Genomic DNA, 18,059 nt, shown 5'->3' on the forward strand with positions numbered 1-18,059 from the left:
CCATCCCGTAACATTACCAGTCAGGCCATACCGTAACATTACCAGTCAGGCCATACCGTAACATTACCAGTCAGGCCATCCTGTAACATTACCAGTCAAGCCATCCTGTAACATTACCAGTCAGGCCATACCGTAACATTACCAGTCAGGCCATACCGTAACATTACCAGTCAGGCCATACCATAACATTACCAGTCAGGCCATCCTGTAACATTACCAGTCAGGCCATCCCGTAACATTACCAGTCAGGCCATACCGTAACATTACCAGTCAGGCCATCCCGTAACATTACCAGTCAGGCCATACTGTAACATTACCAGTCAGGCCATCCTGTAACATTACCAGTCAGGCCATCCTGTAACATTACCAGTCAGGCCATACCGTAACATTACCAGTCAGGCCATACTGTAACATTACCAGTCAGGCCATACTGTAACATTACCAGTCAGGCCATACCGTAACATTACCAGTCAGGCCATACTGTAACATTACCAGTCAGGCCATACCGTAACATTACCAGTCAGGCCATACCGTAACATTACCAGTCAGGCCATACCGTAACATTACCAGTCAGGCCATCCCGTAACATTACCAGTCAGGCCATACCGTAACATTACCAGTCAGGCCATACCGTAACATTACCAGTCAAGCCATACTGTAACATTACCAGTCAGGCCATACTATAACATTACAGTAGCCTCTCTCTAGGGTCATTAGCAGGCTAGTCTCTCTCTAGGGTCATTAGCAGGCTAGCCTCTCTCTATGGTCATTAGCAGGCTAGCCTCTCTCTATGGTCATTAGCAGGCTAGCCTCTCTCTAGGGTCATTAGCAGGCTAGCCTCTCTCTAGGGTCATTAGCAGGCTAGCCTCTCTCTAGGGTCATTAGCAGGCTAGCCTCTCTCTAGGGTCATTAGCAGGCTAGCCTCTCTCTAGGGTCATTAGCAGGCTAGCCTCTCTCTCTAGGGTCATTAGCAGGCTAGCCTCTCTCTCTAGGGTCATTAGCAGGCTAGCCTCTCTCTCTAGGGTCATTAGCAGGCTAGCCTCTCTCTCTAGGGTCATTAGCAGGCTAGCCTCTCTCTCTAGGGTCATTAGCAGGCTAGCCTCTCTCTAGGGTCATTAGCAGGCTAGCCTCTCTCTCTAGGGTCATTAGCAGGCTAGCCTCTCTCTCTAGGGTCATTATCAGGCTAGCCTCTCTCTCTAGGGTCATTAGCAGGCTAGCCTCTCTCTCTAGGGTCATTAGCAGTCCGGCATCAGAGCATCAGGCCAAATAATGGCACAAGGGAGAAGAGCATGTAGTGTTTTGTCGGTATTTCAGTCCATGACCAGCAGAGAGCAGTCTTTCACCATAATGTGCAGTGGAAGGGCCAATCCAAAATCGACCCCATAAATAAACCCTAGTGGAAATCTGAGAGTATTTGATTGGTATAAGCAATATGATGAAACATCCAGATAGGCTATCAGATAGCAAGGTGGATCACAAGTGCATAGGTTTTAGGGGACGATTTAGGACTGGGCCAATAATCTGGACCAGACTCTCTTATCCATAGAGATTTACAGGAGCAATTAGGGTTAAGTGCCTTGCTCAAGGGCACATCAGATTTTTCACCTAGTCTGCTCAGAGATTTGAACCAGTGACCTTACCGTTACTGACCCAACACTCTTAACCGCTAGGCTACCTGCTGCCCACAGGAGGTTTCTGTCAGGTTGTGAATACTGTATGGTAGACACAGTGAAGGCAGCAGGGTGTCTTGGAGAATGTCTGCGGTCCTTCAGTACAATATGTGTTAGTGTTGATGCCATTATCTAACAAGGGACCTGTCTGGCCTCTGGCTCTACACACAGTAACTCTATACATGAGTGTGTCTGTGGTCCTTCAGTAGAACGGAGCACTGTTAATGTTAATGTCAGTGACATCATCACACGAGGGTCCTAGCCTCCAGAACAAGAGACCTGGCCTCTAATGTTAGTGGCCAACGCACCGAGGGTGGCGGGGATCCCCTCCCGATCAGAGGAACGTTCTCATAACGAGGGTTCCCTCCAAACAGCATGGACTGATTCCTATAGGAGAGAGACATGGGGGGAGAGATAGAGAGGGGGGGGGCGAAAGAGAGAGTGAGGGGGGGTGGAGAGAGAGAGAGAGAGAGAGAGAGAGAGAGAGACAGAGAGACAGAGAGAGAGAGAGAGAGAGAGAGAAAGAGGGAGTGAGGGGGGTGCAGAAAGAGAGACAAAGAGAGAGAGAGAGAGAGAGAGAGAGAGAGGGAGTGAGGGGGGTGCAGAAAGAGAGACAAAGAGAGAGAGAGAGAGAGAGAGAGAGAGAGAGAGAAAGAGAGAGAGAAACAGAGAGAGAAACAGAGAGCGAGACAGAAAGAGAGAGAGAGAGAGTCAACTTATCTGATAAAACAAACACAGTGCTGCTTATTCCAGACACACATGGACAGAGATACGGACAGGGATAGGGACACGCATACGGACAGGGACACACAGACACAGGCCGACACAGACACCCTACCGCACCTCCTCTCTCTACTTACATGTATTCTGAGGTGGGGAGGATGGCGGCAGTCTGTGGTGGAGGGTGTGGACTGGCCTGGCTGTCCAGACTGCTGCTGTAGCTACAGAAGCTGTGTACATGGCTGGCTCTACTGGGGTTGAAGGCCATATGACGGGCCTGGGGGTTAAACGGATCCTCCTCATCGATGTCGTCATAGTCCCTGTTCCTGAGATCACCACAGGGGAGAGCAGTCAGAGCCAGGCTTTCTGTTAGTTTCATTTCAAGGAAGGGCACAATGGTGCCCAAAGCAACAATCCAGGCCCTCTAGCATCAACAATCCAGGCCCTCTAGCGTCAACAATCCAGGCCCTCTAGCGTCAACAATCCAGGCCCTCTAGCGTCAACAATCCAGGCCCTCTAGCGTCAACAATCCAGGCCCTCTAGCGTCAACAATCCAGGCCCTCTAGCGTCAACAATCCAGGCCCTCTAGCCAACCCGCGTCAACAATCCAGGCCCTCTAGCGTCAACAATCCAGGCCCTCTAGCGTCAACAATCCAGGCCCTCTAGCGTCAACAATCCAGGCCCTCTAGCGTCAACAATCCAGGCCCTCTAGCGTCAACAATCCAGGCCCTCTAGCACACAGGAGGTTGGTGACACCTTAATTGGGGAGGACAGACTCATGGTAATGGCTGGAGCGGAGTCGGTGGAATGGTATGAAATACATCAAACACATGGTTTCCAGGTGTTTGATGCCATTCCATTTTCTCCGTTCCGGCCATTATTATGAGCCGTCCTCCCCTCAGCAGCCTCCACTGGTCTAACATCAACATCGTTCATTGAAACCAATAAACACAATAGAACCACTAGAGCAAACATCTTTTAGGCCGTGAATCTCCCAGTCCTTATTTGGTTAGGCTTAGGTGTAAAGGTCAAGGTTGGGGTTGGGGATGTGGTTACAGGTAGGTTGAACACACATAGACCAGATACAGTGTTACCAGTGCCTACCTGCTGGTGATGAGGGTCCATGCCCGGGGGATGGCACACAGCATGACACAGAAGGCACTGACCGACAGCAGAGAGAAGAGGCAGAGGTAGAGGAGACCCTCCACCCCGTCATAACACACCCCCATCAGACCATCCAGGTAGTTCTACAACACAACACACCCTCACTGTTACCCTCACTGTTACCCTCACTGTTAAGATTAGAACTCCTTTTCTATTGCTGGTATAGTCACAAAGTGGAGTGTTGTGAGATAATAGTTTTGGGGGGATTTCAAAGAACCTAAGAGCACCTTTTGTCTTTTCATTCAAGTGTCTCTGGGTATGTTCTCATTCTACAGACGCATTCTGACTGTAACCATGACGTCCTCTCGTGTCTGGGTAATCATCTCACCTTATGGAGCCCCCTGCAGTCTAGCAGGGCTGTTAACTGGTTCAGGTTGAACTCTGTAGAGTTCAGCAGGCGCTGGATGCCCAGAAGATCTCTCTGTAGACAAGGTATAAAGATAGTGTAAGGAAAAACACACCTCACTATGTATCCTCCTGTAACACTATGGGTCCTCCTGTAACACTGGGTCCCCCTGTATCTCCATGCGTCCCCCTGTAACTCCATGCGTCACCCTGTAACTCCATGCGTCCCCCTGTAACTCCATGCGTCCCCCTGTAACTCCATGCGTCCTCCTGTAACTCTATGCGTCCCCCTGTAACCCCATGCGACCCCCTGTAACTCCATGCGTCCCCTGTAACTCCATGCGTCCCCCTGTAACTCCATGCGTCCCCCTGTAACTCCATGCGTCCCCCTGTAACTCCATGCGTCCCCCTGTAACTCCATGCGTCCCCCTGTAACTCCATGGGTCCCCCTGTAACACTGGGTCCCCCTGTATCTCCATGCGTCCCCCTGTAACTCTATGCGTCCCCCTGTAACTCCATGCGTCCCCCTGTAACTCCATGCGTCCCCTGTAACACTGCGTCCCCTGTAACACCATGCGTCCCCCTGTAACTCCATGCGTCCCCCTGTAACTCCATGCGCCCCCTGTAACTCCATGCGTCCCCCTGTAACTCCATGCGTCCCCCTGTAACTCCATGCGTCCCCCTGTAACTCCATGCGTCCCCCTGTAACTCCATGTGTCCCCCTGTAACTCTATGCGTCCCCCTGTAACTCTATGCGTCCCCCTGTAACTCCATGCGTCCTCCTGTAACACTATGTGTCCTCCTGTAACACTATGTGTCCTCCTGTAACACTATGCGTCCCCCTGTAACTCCATGCGTCCTCCTGTAACACTATGTGTCCCCCTGTAACACTATGTGTCCCCCTGTAACACTATGTGTCCCCCTGTAACTCTATGCGTCCCCCTGTAACTCTATGCGTCCTCCTGTAACTCCATGTGTCCTCCTGTAACACTATGTGTCCTCCTGTAACACTATGTGTCCTCCTGTAACACTATGTGTCCTCCTGTAACACTATGTGTCCTCCTAACTCCACTAGTCGAAGGATAACATTTCACTCTTCTATACACAGTGGCACAGAGCACTAATTAACCCTAACATGTTAAACAGACATGCAGGACTTGACCATTCATCTCCATGAGGGCTTTAACAGCGTTTTAACGCTCTGCCCTTACATGTTGAGAAGAGAACATTGTCACCATGAGCACCAGATGTTGAGCTCCATAGAGATATATGTACTGAATATAATAAATATAATGCTATTTCTATGTTAACGGCTGCTCCATCCCCCCACCTCAGCAGTAGGGAAGACAGGTACAGAGAACTGCAGTAGTCCTTGTATCTGTCCCAGTCACTCACCTCAGCAGTAGGGAAGACAGGTACAGAGAACTGCAGTAGTCCTTGTATCTGTCCCAGTCACTCACCTCAGCAGTAGGGAAGACAGGTACAGAGAACTGCAGTAGTCCCTGTATCTGTCCCAGTCACTCACCTCAGCAGTAGGGAAGACAGGTACAGAGAACTGCAGTAGTCCCTGTATCTGTCCCAGTCACTCACCGCAGCAGTAGGGAAGACTGGTACAGAGAACTGCAGTAGTCCTTGTATCTGTCCCAGTCACTCACCTCAGCAGTAGGGAAGACAGGTACAGAGAACTGCAGTAGTCCTTGTATCTGTCCCAGTCACTCACCTCAGCAGTAGGGAAGACAGGTACAGAGAACTGCAGTAGTCCCTGTATCTGTCCCAGTCACTCACCTCAGCAGTAGGGAAGACAGGTACAGAGAACTGCAGTAGTCCCTGTATCTGTCCCAGTCACTCACCTCAGCAGTAGGGAAGACTGGTACAGAGAACTGCAGTAGTCCTTGTATCTGGATCTGCATGGTGGTCAGAGACCTCTGGAAGATAGTCAGAGACTGACACACACACACACCACATGCACACACACATAAATTGTAGAGTCAAAGTTGTGTGGAAACATGAGTGAAAATATGTCATAAAGTGTGTCATTATGGACGCTTAATGGAGGACACGTTCATTTCAGATGGAGGGCCCCAGATTATCCAGATTACCCCACATACCCCAAAACACTCTCCCCCCTCTGATCCCTAGCACAAACAAGACAATATTTCCATTGGCTCAGCAATGAGAGGGCACATTATCTGTGTCTACTTAACAAGGCATAACACAAAGCTTTAAATGGATACTGCTGTGTGTGTGTGTGTGTGTGTATCTACTGCTTGTATATTACCTCAATACACGGACCATTAATGCTGCCCTTTAAGAACGTTATATCCCCGGCATGGTAAATAAATACAAGGGATTTGGGGATGGAGGGGGGTTGGTCTCTCTCTCTGTGTGTGTGTGTGTGTGTGTGTCTGGACTGTGTAGTCCTTGAGGCAGACTATACACACTGTCTATGTCTACACCCCACTAATTATCTCCAAACCCCACAGATAAAATGGACTTGGATCAAAGTGTATTTTTGTTATGGGCTTGAAGTCATTAAAATTAGAAGTGCTGCTTGTTTTTATCCCCAGACGTTTTCATTAACATCTGCTTCTGAACTAATCAAACTAATGAAGGAAAACTACTTTTAAAACTAAAATATCATTCATGTGTGTGTGTGTGTTAGAACGTGATTTCAGTACCTGTTGGAAAGGGTTGGGTAGACTCTGACTGCAATACAGGTAGTAGTGTGTCACTTCTGTTGAGAGGAGAGAGAGGGGGGAGAGAGAGAGCAAGAGAGAGGGAGGGGGGAGAGTGTGAGAGGAGAGAGAGAAAGGGGGAGAGAGAGAGAGGGGGAGACAAAGAGAGCGAGAGATGGATGGAAGTGGAGAGCGAGGCGAGAGAGAGAGTGGCAGGGAGAGAGAGAGATAGAGAGGGGGAAGGGGATAGAGAGAGAGCGGGGGAGAGAGAGAGCGTGAGAGAATGAGAGACGGACAGGAAGAGAGAGGGGGAGGGTGATTGTAGAGCATGAGAGAGAGCGGGAGGAGAGAGAGAGAGAGAGAGAGAGAGTCAAACAACCAAAGCTCATCCCAATGAAGATGAACCCAAACACACACTGTACTAATTATGTTCATTCATTTTAGAAAGAAAAGACAACATAAACACATCTTAACACGTAGGATTTGTTCTGAAACAGTGGTTCTGTCTGACCAGTGGTTCTGTCTGACCAGTGGTTCTATCTGACCAGTGGTTCTGTCTGACCAGTGGTTCTGTCTGAACAGTGGTTCTGTCTGACCAGTGGTTCTATCTGACCAGTGGTTCTGTCTGACCAGTGGTTCTGTCTGAACAGTGGTTCTGTCTGACCAGTGGTTCTGTCTGACCAGTGGTTCTGTCTGAACAGTGATTCTGTCTGACCAGTGATTCTGTCTGAACAGTGGTTCTGTCTGAACAGTGATTCTGTCTGACCAGTGATTCTGTCTGACCAGTGATTCTATCTGACCAGTGTGAGCCAGTGTGGACTGTGAAGATAACTTGCATAAATCACTGTGTCTATGACTGTTATTAGTAAAACCTGAACTGGAAGGTACCTCACCTGCACTGAGGAAATCCTTGGTCCTGTTCGCTATGAACTTGTCTGGAGACACACAGAAGTCACTGGTGCTCTGCAGGGGAAACAAGACACTATACAGTCAGAATTTACTGGTGCTCTGCAGGGGTAACAAGACACTATACAGTCAGAAGTTACTGGTGCTCTGCAGGGGTAACAAGACACTATACAGTCAGAAGTTACTGGTGCTCTGCAGGGGTAACAAGACACTATACAGTCAGAAGTTACTGGTGCCCTGCAGGGGAATCAGGACACTATACAGTCAGAATTTACTGGTGCCCTGCAGGGAAATCAGGACACTATACAGTCAGAATTTACTGGTGCCCTGCAGGGGAAACAAGACACTATACAGTCAGAATTTACTGGTGCTCTGCAGGGGAAACAAGACACTATACAGTCAGAAGTTACTGGTGCCCTGCAGGGGAAACAAGACACTATACAGTCAGAAGTTACTGGTGCCCTGCAGGGGAAACAAGACACTATACAGTCAGAAGTTACTGGTGCCCTGCAGGGGAAACAAGACACTATACAGTCAGAATTTACTGGTGCCCTGCAGGGGAAACAAGACACTATACAGTCAGAAGTTACTGGTGCCCTGCAGGGAAACAGGACACTATACAGTCAGAAGTTACTGGTGCCCTGCAGGGGAAACAGGACACTATACAGTCAGAAGTTACTGGTGCCCTGCAGGGGAAACAAGACACTATACAGTCAGAATTTACTGGTGCCCTGCAGGGGAAACAGGACACTATACAGTCAGAAGTTACTGGTGCTCTGCAGGGGAAACAGGACACTATACAGTCAGAAGTTACTGGTGCCCTGCAGGGGAAACAGGACACTATACAGTCAGAAGTTACTGGTGCCCTGCAGGGGAATCAGGACACTATACAGTCACAAGTTACTGGTGCCCTGCAGGGGAAACAGGACACTATACAGTCAGAAGTTACTGGTGCCCTGCAGGGGAATCAGGACACTATACAGTCAGAAGTTACTGGTGCCCTGCAGGGAAACAGGACACTATACTGTGCAGTGTTGGAGTCAACTCCATTCGAAATGGACAGTGATCTTACAGAACAAAGAAAATTGAGGACCCGTCATAAATACTTCAGACTCAAATCCCTTCCCAGAATCTCAATGACTGTTTTGTTTTATTAGACAGTCGATGGAGGCTGTGACAGAAAATAACATCTTGTCAAAGTAAATCAACTATAGATCACACAAGAGGGCTGTTAATAACAGTCTACACGCCTCTTTAACCTGTGCTGAACGTAGCAGAACCAACCATGGCATACAGTCTCTGTGTGTGAGTGGTTAGTGCTATCCGGGATCCTTGGGACATCCCAACCCTAAGCCCTAACCATAACCCTAGCCTTAACCCTTACCATTTCACATTTCAACTTTAATGGGGTGACCTCAGAGTTAGATGTCCCAAGATATCAAGGACCCCAGATAGCAAGGAATGTGCATGCGTGTGCGTGTGTGTTTGTGTGTGTAGGGAGAGAGCCTGTTGATGTGCATGCATAAGCAATTACTGGCAGGCCCAAAAAAATCCCCAGTATTCAGACTGTCACTGCTAGAGGGCCATATACATAGAAATACAATGGCATGTCTAGAAGTTTAGAGGTAATCTATATAGTCATGATCTATTGGCATTATATTTCTATTACCAAATATTTCTCTCCCTCTATTATTGTTGGGAGAGGAGCAGGAGGAACAACAATGATCTGGGTTGAGCAGGAGGAGGAACAACAATGATCTGGGTTGAGGAGGAACAACAATGATCTGGGTTGAGGAGGAACAACAATGATCTGGGTTGAGGAGGAAGAACAATGATCTGGGTTGAGGAGGAAGAACAATGATCTGGGTTGAGGAGGAGGAGGAAGAACAATGATCTGGGTTGAGGAGGAGGAGGAAGAACAATGATCTGGGTTGAGGAGGAGGAGGAAGAACAATGATCTGGGTTGAGGAGGAGGAGGAAGAACAATGATCTGGGTTGAGGAGGAGGAGGAAGAACAATGATCTGGGTTGAGGAGGAGGAGGAAGAACAATGATCTGGGTTGAGGAGGAGGAGGAAGAACAATGATCTGGGTTGAGGAGGAGGAGGAAGAACAATGATCTGGGTTGAGCAGGAGGAGGAAGAACAATGATCTGGGTTGAGGAGGAGGAGGAAGAACAATGATCTGGGTTGAGGAGGAAGAACAATGATCTGGGTTGAGGAGGAGGAGGAAGAACATGATCTGGGTTGAGGAGGAGGAGGAAGAACATGATCTGGGTTGAGGAGGAGGAGGAACAATGATCTGGGTTGAGGAGGAGGAGGAACAATGATCTGGGTTGAGCAGGAGAAATCAACGGATGAGGAGAATGAGGAACGCAGAGGAAAAAACGAGGGAGTTGATAATGTTCCAGTGACAAGTTTTGATAATACACTTTACTACTAGGGATTGACCTCTACCCTGATCTCCATAGACCACATCACAGTATCTGTGTCTGGCTCCCAAATGGTGCCCTATTATCTACAAGGGCACTATGTAGGGAATAGGATGCCAGTTGGGACGCAGCCTATATCCTGACCCCCAACAGACACTGACTCTGCAATTACCAGCTGGAGAAGTGTGGCATGCTTACTGTGGCATCATGTTATTCTAGGTCAAAAGGTCGTGTCATTATTTTAGGTCAGAGGTCATGTCATTTTTCTAGGCCAGAAGGTTGTGTCATAATGACACAGACACAATGGTTTCTGTAGCTGGCTGGTTGTGGATAAACTGGTCAGTGATGTCAACATTGCATGCATTACTGTAATTCTGACTATTGTTGTGATATTGTTGCAGTGTATTTTCTGGTCAAATAAATGTAGACTCATGATTTCCTCATGTCACTCAATCCCTCCCTCCTCCCTCTCCCTCCCTCCCTCTCTCCAGCCTGCGTCAGAAGCACAACTGCCCAGCCTCTGGATAATCCTAGTCCCACCATGCTGGCTCCTCTCTGGGATGGAGGGAGGGGGGAGAGGGATCCTGAATGGCCCTGTTATTAACAAAGTCTGCCCCATTAACACCACTAAGACTAGACATACTGTAGACACACATACATTACATGGCCAGTATGTGGACACCTGCTCGTCAAACATCTCATTCCAAAATCATGGGCATTAATATGGAGTTGGTCCCCCCTTTGCTGCTATAACAGCCTCCACTCTTCTGGGAAGACTTTCCACTAGATGTTGGAACATTGCTGTGGGGACTTGCTTCCATTCAGCCACAAGAGCATTAGTGAGGTCGGGCACTGATGTTAGGTGATTAGGCCTGGCTCGCAGTCGGCATTCCAATTTATCCCAAAGGTGTTCGATGGGGTTGAGGTCAGGCTCTGTGCAGGCCAGTCAAGTTCTTCCAGCTTGTGTGGCCTACCACTTTGTGGCTGAGCCGTTGTTGCTCCTAGACGTTTCCACTTCACAATAACAGCACTTACAGTTGACCAGGGCAGTGCTAGCAGGTCAGACATTTAATGAACTGACTTGGAGGAAAGGTATCATCCTATGACAGTGCCACATTGAAAGTCACTGAGCTCTTCATTAAATCCATTCTACTGACAATGTTTGTATATTGCGTATGTATGGATGTATGCTCGATTTTATACACCTGTCAGCAAGGGGTGTGGCTGAACTACCTGAATACACTCATTTCAAAGGGTGTCCACATACTATTGTATAGATACTGTATGTGTAGGATAGGTCATAGTTTGGTTGTTATCTGGCCAGATAATCAGATTATAATCACTGAAAGACATTAAAAAATATATATAATTTTGCAATCAGAACACAACCTGACCATGACGTCACAAAAACAGAAGAATGAGATCACTTGAATCAGTTTTTTAATTCGAGCATGTTTGGTGATGACGGGACAGAACAGACACTCACCACGGCAGTAGCAGTGCCTGCTCCTAGTGATCCCCAGCTCAGGACCAGAGACATCACCCCAAACACCATGATCCTGAAACAGAGAGAGAAACAGGGAGAGGTAGAGAGAGAAACAGGGAGAGGTAGAGAGAGAAACAGGGAGAGGTAGAGAGAGAAACAGGGAGAGGTAGAGAGAGAAACAGGGAGAGGTAGAGAGAGAAACAGGGAGAGGTAGAGAGAGAAACAGGGAGAGGTAGAGAGAGAAACAGGGAGAGGTAGAGAGAGAAACAGGGAGAGGTAGAGAGAGAAACAGGGAGAGGTAGAGAGAGAAACAGGGAGAGGTAGAGAGAGAAACAGGGAGAGGTAGAGAGAGAAACAGGGAGAGGTAGAGAGAGAAACAGGGAGAGGTAGAGAGAGAAACAGGGAGAGGTAGAGAGAGAAACAGGGAGAGGTAGAGAGAGAAACAGGGAGAGGTAGAGAGAGAAACAGAGAGAGGTAGAGAGAGAAACAGGGAGAGGTAGAGAGAGATGACAGGGAGAGGTAGAGAGAGAAACAGGGAGAGGTAGAGAGAGAAACAGGGAGAGGTAGAGAGAGAAACAGGGAGAGGTAGAGAGAGAAACAGGGAGAGGTAGAGAGAGAAACAGGGAGAGGTAGAGAGAGAGACAGGGAGAGGTAGAGAGAGAAACAGGGAGAGGTAGAGAGAGAAACAGGGAGAGGTAGAGAGAGAAACAGGGAGAGGTAGAGAGAGAAACAGGGAGAGGTAGAGAGAGAAACAGGGAGAGGTAGAGAGAGAAACAGGGAGAGGTAGAGAGAGAAACAGAGAGAGGTAGAGAGAGAAACAGAGAGAGGTAGAGAGAGATGACAGGAGGAGAAAGATAAATAAAGTGAGAAAGAAAACACAGGACTCCCAGATGGTTGTAAAAAGGCTGGGGATGATTTCAGCTCCTATCTCTCCTCTGGTAGTCTTACAGCAGCAGCAGTAAAGTGGCTGAAAGCTCTTGGTAATGAGTTAAGGGCATAGTAGTACACATACTGGAGAGCAGGCCGGTCGATAGACATTAGTGGACACCATCAGAGAGAAGACAAGAAGTCTTCAGCAGAATCGTTCAACAACACTGATACAGTCAGACAGAGATATTAAAGGGGAAAGAGATATGAGGGTGATTACTGGGATGTTGTTGACTTGTTTTAACTCCGCTGCTGGACACAGATATTGAATAGTGCGGTGTTTTCTTGTCAAGTTTTGTGTTGAGTCTATATAACTGGGCTATTGTGTCCATTGTCCAGAGGGGGTAAGAAACCACCTTTACAGTTACTGTTACTGTATGTGGTTGGTAGTCGCCTCAGCTCTACAGTAACTGTTACTGTATGTGGTTGGTAGTCGCCTCAGCTCTACAGTAACTGTTACTGTATGTGGTTGGTAGTCGCCTCAGCTCTACAGTAACTGTATGTGGTTGATAGTCACCTCAGCTCTACAGTAACTGTATGTGGTTGGTAGTCACCTCAGCTCTACAGTAACTGTTACTGTATGTGGTTGGTAGTCGCCTAAGCTCTGCAGTAACTGTATGTGGTTGGTAGTCGCCTCAGCTCTACAGTAACTGTTACCGTATGTGGTTGGTAGTCGTCTCAGCTCTACAGTAACTGTTACTGTATGTGGTTGGTAGTCACCTCAACTCTACAGTAACTGTTACTGTATGTGGTTGGTAGTCACCTCATCTCTACAGTAACTGTATGTGGTTGGTAGTCACCTCAGCTCTACAGTAACTGTATGTGGTTGGTAGTCGTCTCAGCTCTACAGTAACTGTATGTGGTTGGTAGTCGTCTCAGCTCTACAGTAACTGTATGTGGTTGGTAGTCGCCTCAGCTCTACAGTAACTGTTAGTGTATGTGGTTGGTAGTCGCCTCAGCTCTACAGTAACTGTTACTGTATGTGGTTGGTAGTCGTCTCAGCTCTACAGTAACTGTTACTGTATGTGGTTGGTAGTCGCCTCAGCTCTACAGTAACTGTTACTGTATGTGGTTGGTAGTCGCCTCAGCTCTACAGTAACTGTTACTGTATGTGGTTGGTAGTCGCCTCAGCTCTACAGTAACTGTTACTGTATGTGGTTGGTAGTCGCCTCAGCTCTACAGTAACTGTTACTGTATGTGGTTGGTAGTCGCCTCAGCTCTACAGTAACTGTTACTGTATGTGGTTGGTAGTCGCCTCAGCTCTACAGTAACTGTTACTGTATGTGGTTGGTAGTCGCCTCAGCTCTACAGTAACTGTATGTGGTTGGTAGTCGTCTCAGCTCTACAGTTACTGTTACTGTATGTGGTTGGTAGTCGTCTCAGCTCTACAGTAACTGTATGTGGTTGGTAGTCGCCTCAGCTCTACAGTAACTGTTACTGTATGTGGTTGGTAGTCGTCTCAGCTCTACAGTAACTGTTACTGTATGTGGTTGGTAGTCGTCTCAGCTCTACAGTAACTGTATGTGGTTGGTAGTCGTCTCAGCTCTACAGTAACTGTATGTGGTTGGTAGTCGTCTCAGCTCTACAGTAACTGTATGTGGTTGGTAGTCGTCTCAGCTCTATAGTAACTGTATGTGGTTGGTAGTCGTCTCAGCTCTACAGTAACTGTATGTGGTTGGTAGTCGTCTCAGCTCTACAGTAACTGTTACTGTATGTGGTTGGTAGTCGCCTCAGCTCTACAGTAACTGTTACTGTATGTGGTTGGTAGTCACCTCAGCTCTACAGTAACTGTTACTGTATGTGGTTGGTAGTCGCCTCATCTCTACAGTAACTGTATGTGGTTGGTAGTCACCTCAGCTCTACAGTAACTGTATGTGGTTGGTAGTCGCCTCAGCTCTACAGTAACTGTTACTGTATGTGGTTGGTAGTCGCCTCAGCTCTACAGTAACTGTTACTGTATGTGGTTGGTAGTCGCCTCAGCTCTACAGTAACTGTTACTGTATGTGGTTGGTAGTCGCCTCAGCTCTACAGTAACTGTTACTGTATGTGGTTGGTAGTCGCCTCAGCTCTACAGTAACTGTTACTGTATGTGGTTGGTAGTCGCCTCAGCTCTACAGTAACTGTTACTGTATGTGGTTGGTAGTCGCCTCAGCTCTACAGTAACTTACTGTATGTGGTTGGTAGTCGCCTCAGCTCTACAGTAACTGTTACCGTATGTGGTTGGTAGTCGCCTCAGCTCTACAGTAACTGTTACCGTATGTGGTTGGTAGTCGCCTCAGCTCTACAGTAACTGTTACCGTATGTGGTTGGTAGTCGCCTCAGCTCTACAGTAACTGTTACTGTATGTGGTTGGTAGTCACCTCAGCTCTACAGTAACTGTATGTGGTTGGTAGTCGTCTCAGCTCTACAGTTACTGTTACTGTATGTGGTTGGTAGTCGTCTCAGCTCTACAGTAACTGTATGTGGTTGGTAGTCGCCTCAGCTCTACAGTAACTGTTACTGTATGTGGTTGGTAGTCGTCTCAGCTCTACAGTAACTGTTACTGTATGTGGTTGGTAGTCGTCTCAGCTCTACAGTAACTGTATGTGGTTGGTAGTCGTCTCACCTCTACAGTAACTGTATGTGGTTGGTAGTCGTCTCAGCTCTACAGTAACTGTATGTGGTTGGTAGTCGTCTCAGCTCTACAGTAACTGTATGTGGTTGGTAGTCGTCTCAGCTCTACAGTAACTGTTACTGTATGTGGTTGGTAGTCGTCTCAGCTCTACAGTAACTGTATGTGGTTGGTAGTCGTCTCAGCTCTACAGTAACTCTTACTGTATGTGGTTGGTAGTCGTCTCAGCTCTACAGTAACTGTATGTGGTTGGTAGTCATCTCAGGGGAGATGGGCGATGAGATAATTTGTGTTAATGTGTTTGTGTTATAACATTTATCCTGTCCATATCTGCTGATCATCTCTACACAGAGTAAAGTGGGTACCAGTTACTGACACAGATCAGAGTGGGTACCAGTTACTGACACAGATCAGAGTGGGTACCAGTTACTGACACAGATCAGAGTGGGTACCAGTTACTGACACAGATCAGAGTGGGTACCAGTTACTGACACAGATCAGAGTGGGTACCAACTACTTACATGGTGAGTAGCCACCGGGACTGCTTTGCCAACCCCAGAAAGGCCACCAGGCATATAACCAAATCTAGGATCAGCAGTAACAGGTAGGTCAGCCACCTAGAGAACAGAGAGGGCACAGTGTTACAGATCTAGGATCAGCAGTAGCAGGTAGAAGGGAGGGGAACGAGCACCAAAACAAAGGCACTGCAGATATGACCCAGATACAGAGTTTAAACTAGAGGGGAGGTTTCTGTCTAAAAGCTTGGATCAGGTGCCTCAGAGAGAGAGAGAATGCCTTTATTCCTTTGAAACTTGTGTGAGTGTAATGTTTACTGTTCCATTCTTTATTTCACCTTTATGTGAATTGAAAGGTTGTTTGAGTGAATGAATGAGTAAGCAGTGTCTGTCTGTCTGTCTGTCTGTCTGTCTGTCTGTCTGTCTGTCTGTCTGTCTGTCTGTCTGTCTGTCTGTCTGTCTGTCTGTCTGTCTGTCTGTCTGTCTGTCTGTGTGTGTGTTAGCCTCTTAGTTAGATCTCATCTGCAGCAGGTCATTTCCAGTACGTTAAGTTAATAATTGAACAGAACAAATCCATGGACATAGATAATACATGTCCTATAGTGTCTTCTACAGGAACTAACCTCTCTGTCTCTCTCTCTCAAAATCCATGGACATAGATAATACATGTCCTATAGTGTCTTCTACAGGAAGTAACCTCTCTGTCTCTCTCTCTCAAAATTCAATTTAAACATATGTTAACATTGCCAAAGCAAGAGAAGTAGATAAACAAAAGTGAAATAAACAATAAAATGAACAGTAAACATTACACTCACAGAAGTTCCAAAAGAATAAAGACATTTAAAATGTCATATTATGTATATATACAGTGTTGTAACGATGTACAAATGGTTAAAGTACAAAAGGGAAAATAAATAAACATAAATATAGGTTGTGTTTACAATGGTGCTTGTTCTTCACTGGTTGCCCTTTTCTTGCGACAATGGGTCACAAATCTTTCTGCTCTGATGGCACACTGATGTTTCACCCAGTAGATGTGGGAGTTTATCAAAATCGGGTTGGATTTGTTTTTAAATTATTTGTGGCTCTGTGTAATCTGAGGGAAATATGTGTCTCTAAAGTGGTCATACATTTGGCAGGAGGTTAGGAAGTGCAGCCCAGTTTCCACCTCATTTTGTGGGCAGTGTGCACATAGCCTGTCTTCTCTTGAGAGCTTTTTCAATAGCAACGCTATGCTCACTGAGTCTGTACATAGTCAAAGTTTTCCTTAAGTTTGGGTCAGTCACAGTGGTCAGGTATTCTGCCACTGTGTATTCTCTGTTTAGGGCCAAATAGCATTCTAGTTTGCTCTGTTTTTTTGTTAATTCTTTCCAATGTGTCAAGTAATTATCTCTCTGTCTCTCTCTCTTTCTTCTATGTAAATGTGTATTTGCAGTATGTGTGTGTGTGTGGTGTCTACATAAAGCCACGTTTCCACTGCACTGGCCCCTGTGGAAAAATCATGACGCTTTTAGCTTTGAATAAGAGGGATATTGAGGTTAAAGTGCAAACCTACGGTCACCTCTAGTGCAATAGTGACATCATACTTGGCGAACTAGGGGAGAATCCATAGTGTGAGATAGTCTAGAAACGGCCATTTGAATGGAATGTATTGGATTGAAATGGCTTGGAATGGGCCCCAAACCACTGTTTGGTAACCCCACACCATGATAGCCTGCAGTAAATTGACCACACATATCTTTATAGAGAAGAGACTTGGTGGGTGAGGAGCGGCACTAAGCAATCGCTATGCTATTACATTTGTCTGGATAAATGTTTGTATAAATGCAGACAAATGTGTTCTAATGAAAGGAAGCAAAGGAGAGAGTGAGAGCGAGAGAGGTAGTGGGAGTGAGAGAAAGAGAGAGAGCACAAGAATAAGAGAGAAAGAAAGAGTGCCTTCCATCCCCCTCTGCCCTCAGTGAAACAACACCTCTTCATCAATACATACTGCATCCTCCACTGGTACAGTACCCCCTCTAGCAGTCACTTTATAACACACTTGACTCACCAGCCTTGGAAAACCAATATATATAGGTGTCAGATTACACCAGTCAGTCAGGCCCGGAGCAACAGGCCCAGTCTAGAGCCTTGACTACAGTGAGAGGAGACACAGACTGGCTGGTAGTCACGATGAGGTCAATTATAATAGACATAGGTCAGTGACAGCAGCACTTCACTGTTCGTTCTGTCTGTCTGCATATCTGACTGTCTGTCTGCCCGCCTGCCTATCTGCCTGTCTGCATGCCTGACTGTCTTTCTCCTCTTCTCACCTATAGTACTCTACATAATCTGTCTGATCAGCGATGGCCGACAGGTCCACCTTGGCCTTGCTGAGGTCCGGCATGGAGGTCAGCTGTCTGATGATGTTGTCAGCCATCTGACCCATGAACCTCAAGGCCTGGACATAGTCTCCCCGCGTAGCAAAGATCTCATCCAGACGATCCAGGTGCTGCTGCAGACCCACCTCCATACTGCCCAGAGAACTGGAGACCTGAGAGAGAGCGAGAGAGAGAGAGATGGAGAAGGGGAGAGAGAGAGAGAGAAGGGGAGAGAGAGAGAGAGAGAGAGA

The 18,059-nt window shown here is 47.2% G+C and overlaps 1 protein-coding gene across 2 annotated transcripts in view; it reads right to left on the reverse strand.

Annotated features, from left to right (window-relative positions):
- Nucleotides 1-18,059, reverse strand: part of LOC106606307 (protein tweety homolog 2-like) — a 145,312-nt gene that overhangs the window by 3,190 nt on the left and 124,063 nt on the right. For both annotated transcript variants that reach the window (XM_045715759.1, XM_045715760.1), the window contains exons 4-13: nucleotides 17,761-17,981; nucleotides 15,455-15,550; nucleotides 11,396-11,468; nucleotides 7,468-7,537; nucleotides 6,578-6,633; nucleotides 5,750-5,842; nucleotides 3,883-3,975; nucleotides 3,495-3,637; nucleotides 2,531-2,716; nucleotides 1,979-2,057 (exon numbers count right to left, since the gene is read on the reverse strand). In XM_045715759.1, the coding sequence (XP_045571715.1) occupies nucleotides 1,979-2,057; nucleotides 2,531-2,716; nucleotides 3,495-3,637; nucleotides 3,883-3,975; nucleotides 5,750-5,842; nucleotides 6,578-6,633; nucleotides 7,468-7,537; nucleotides 11,396-11,468; nucleotides 15,455-15,550; nucleotides 17,761-17,981 (1,110 nt within the window). The remainder of the gene's footprint in view (nucleotides 1-1,978; nucleotides 2,058-2,530; nucleotides 2,717-3,494; nucleotides 3,638-3,882; nucleotides 3,976-5,749; nucleotides 5,843-6,577; nucleotides 6,634-7,467; nucleotides 7,538-11,395; nucleotides 11,469-15,454; nucleotides 15,551-17,760; nucleotides 17,982-18,059) is intronic.

This window comes from Salmo salar, chromosome ssa03, assembly GCF_905237065.1.
Source record: "Salmo salar chromosome ssa03, Ssal_v3.1, whole genome shotgun sequence".
In the NCBI taxonomy this organism is placed as follows: Eukaryota; Metazoa; Chordata; class Actinopteri; order Salmoniformes; family Salmonidae; genus Salmo; species Salmo salar.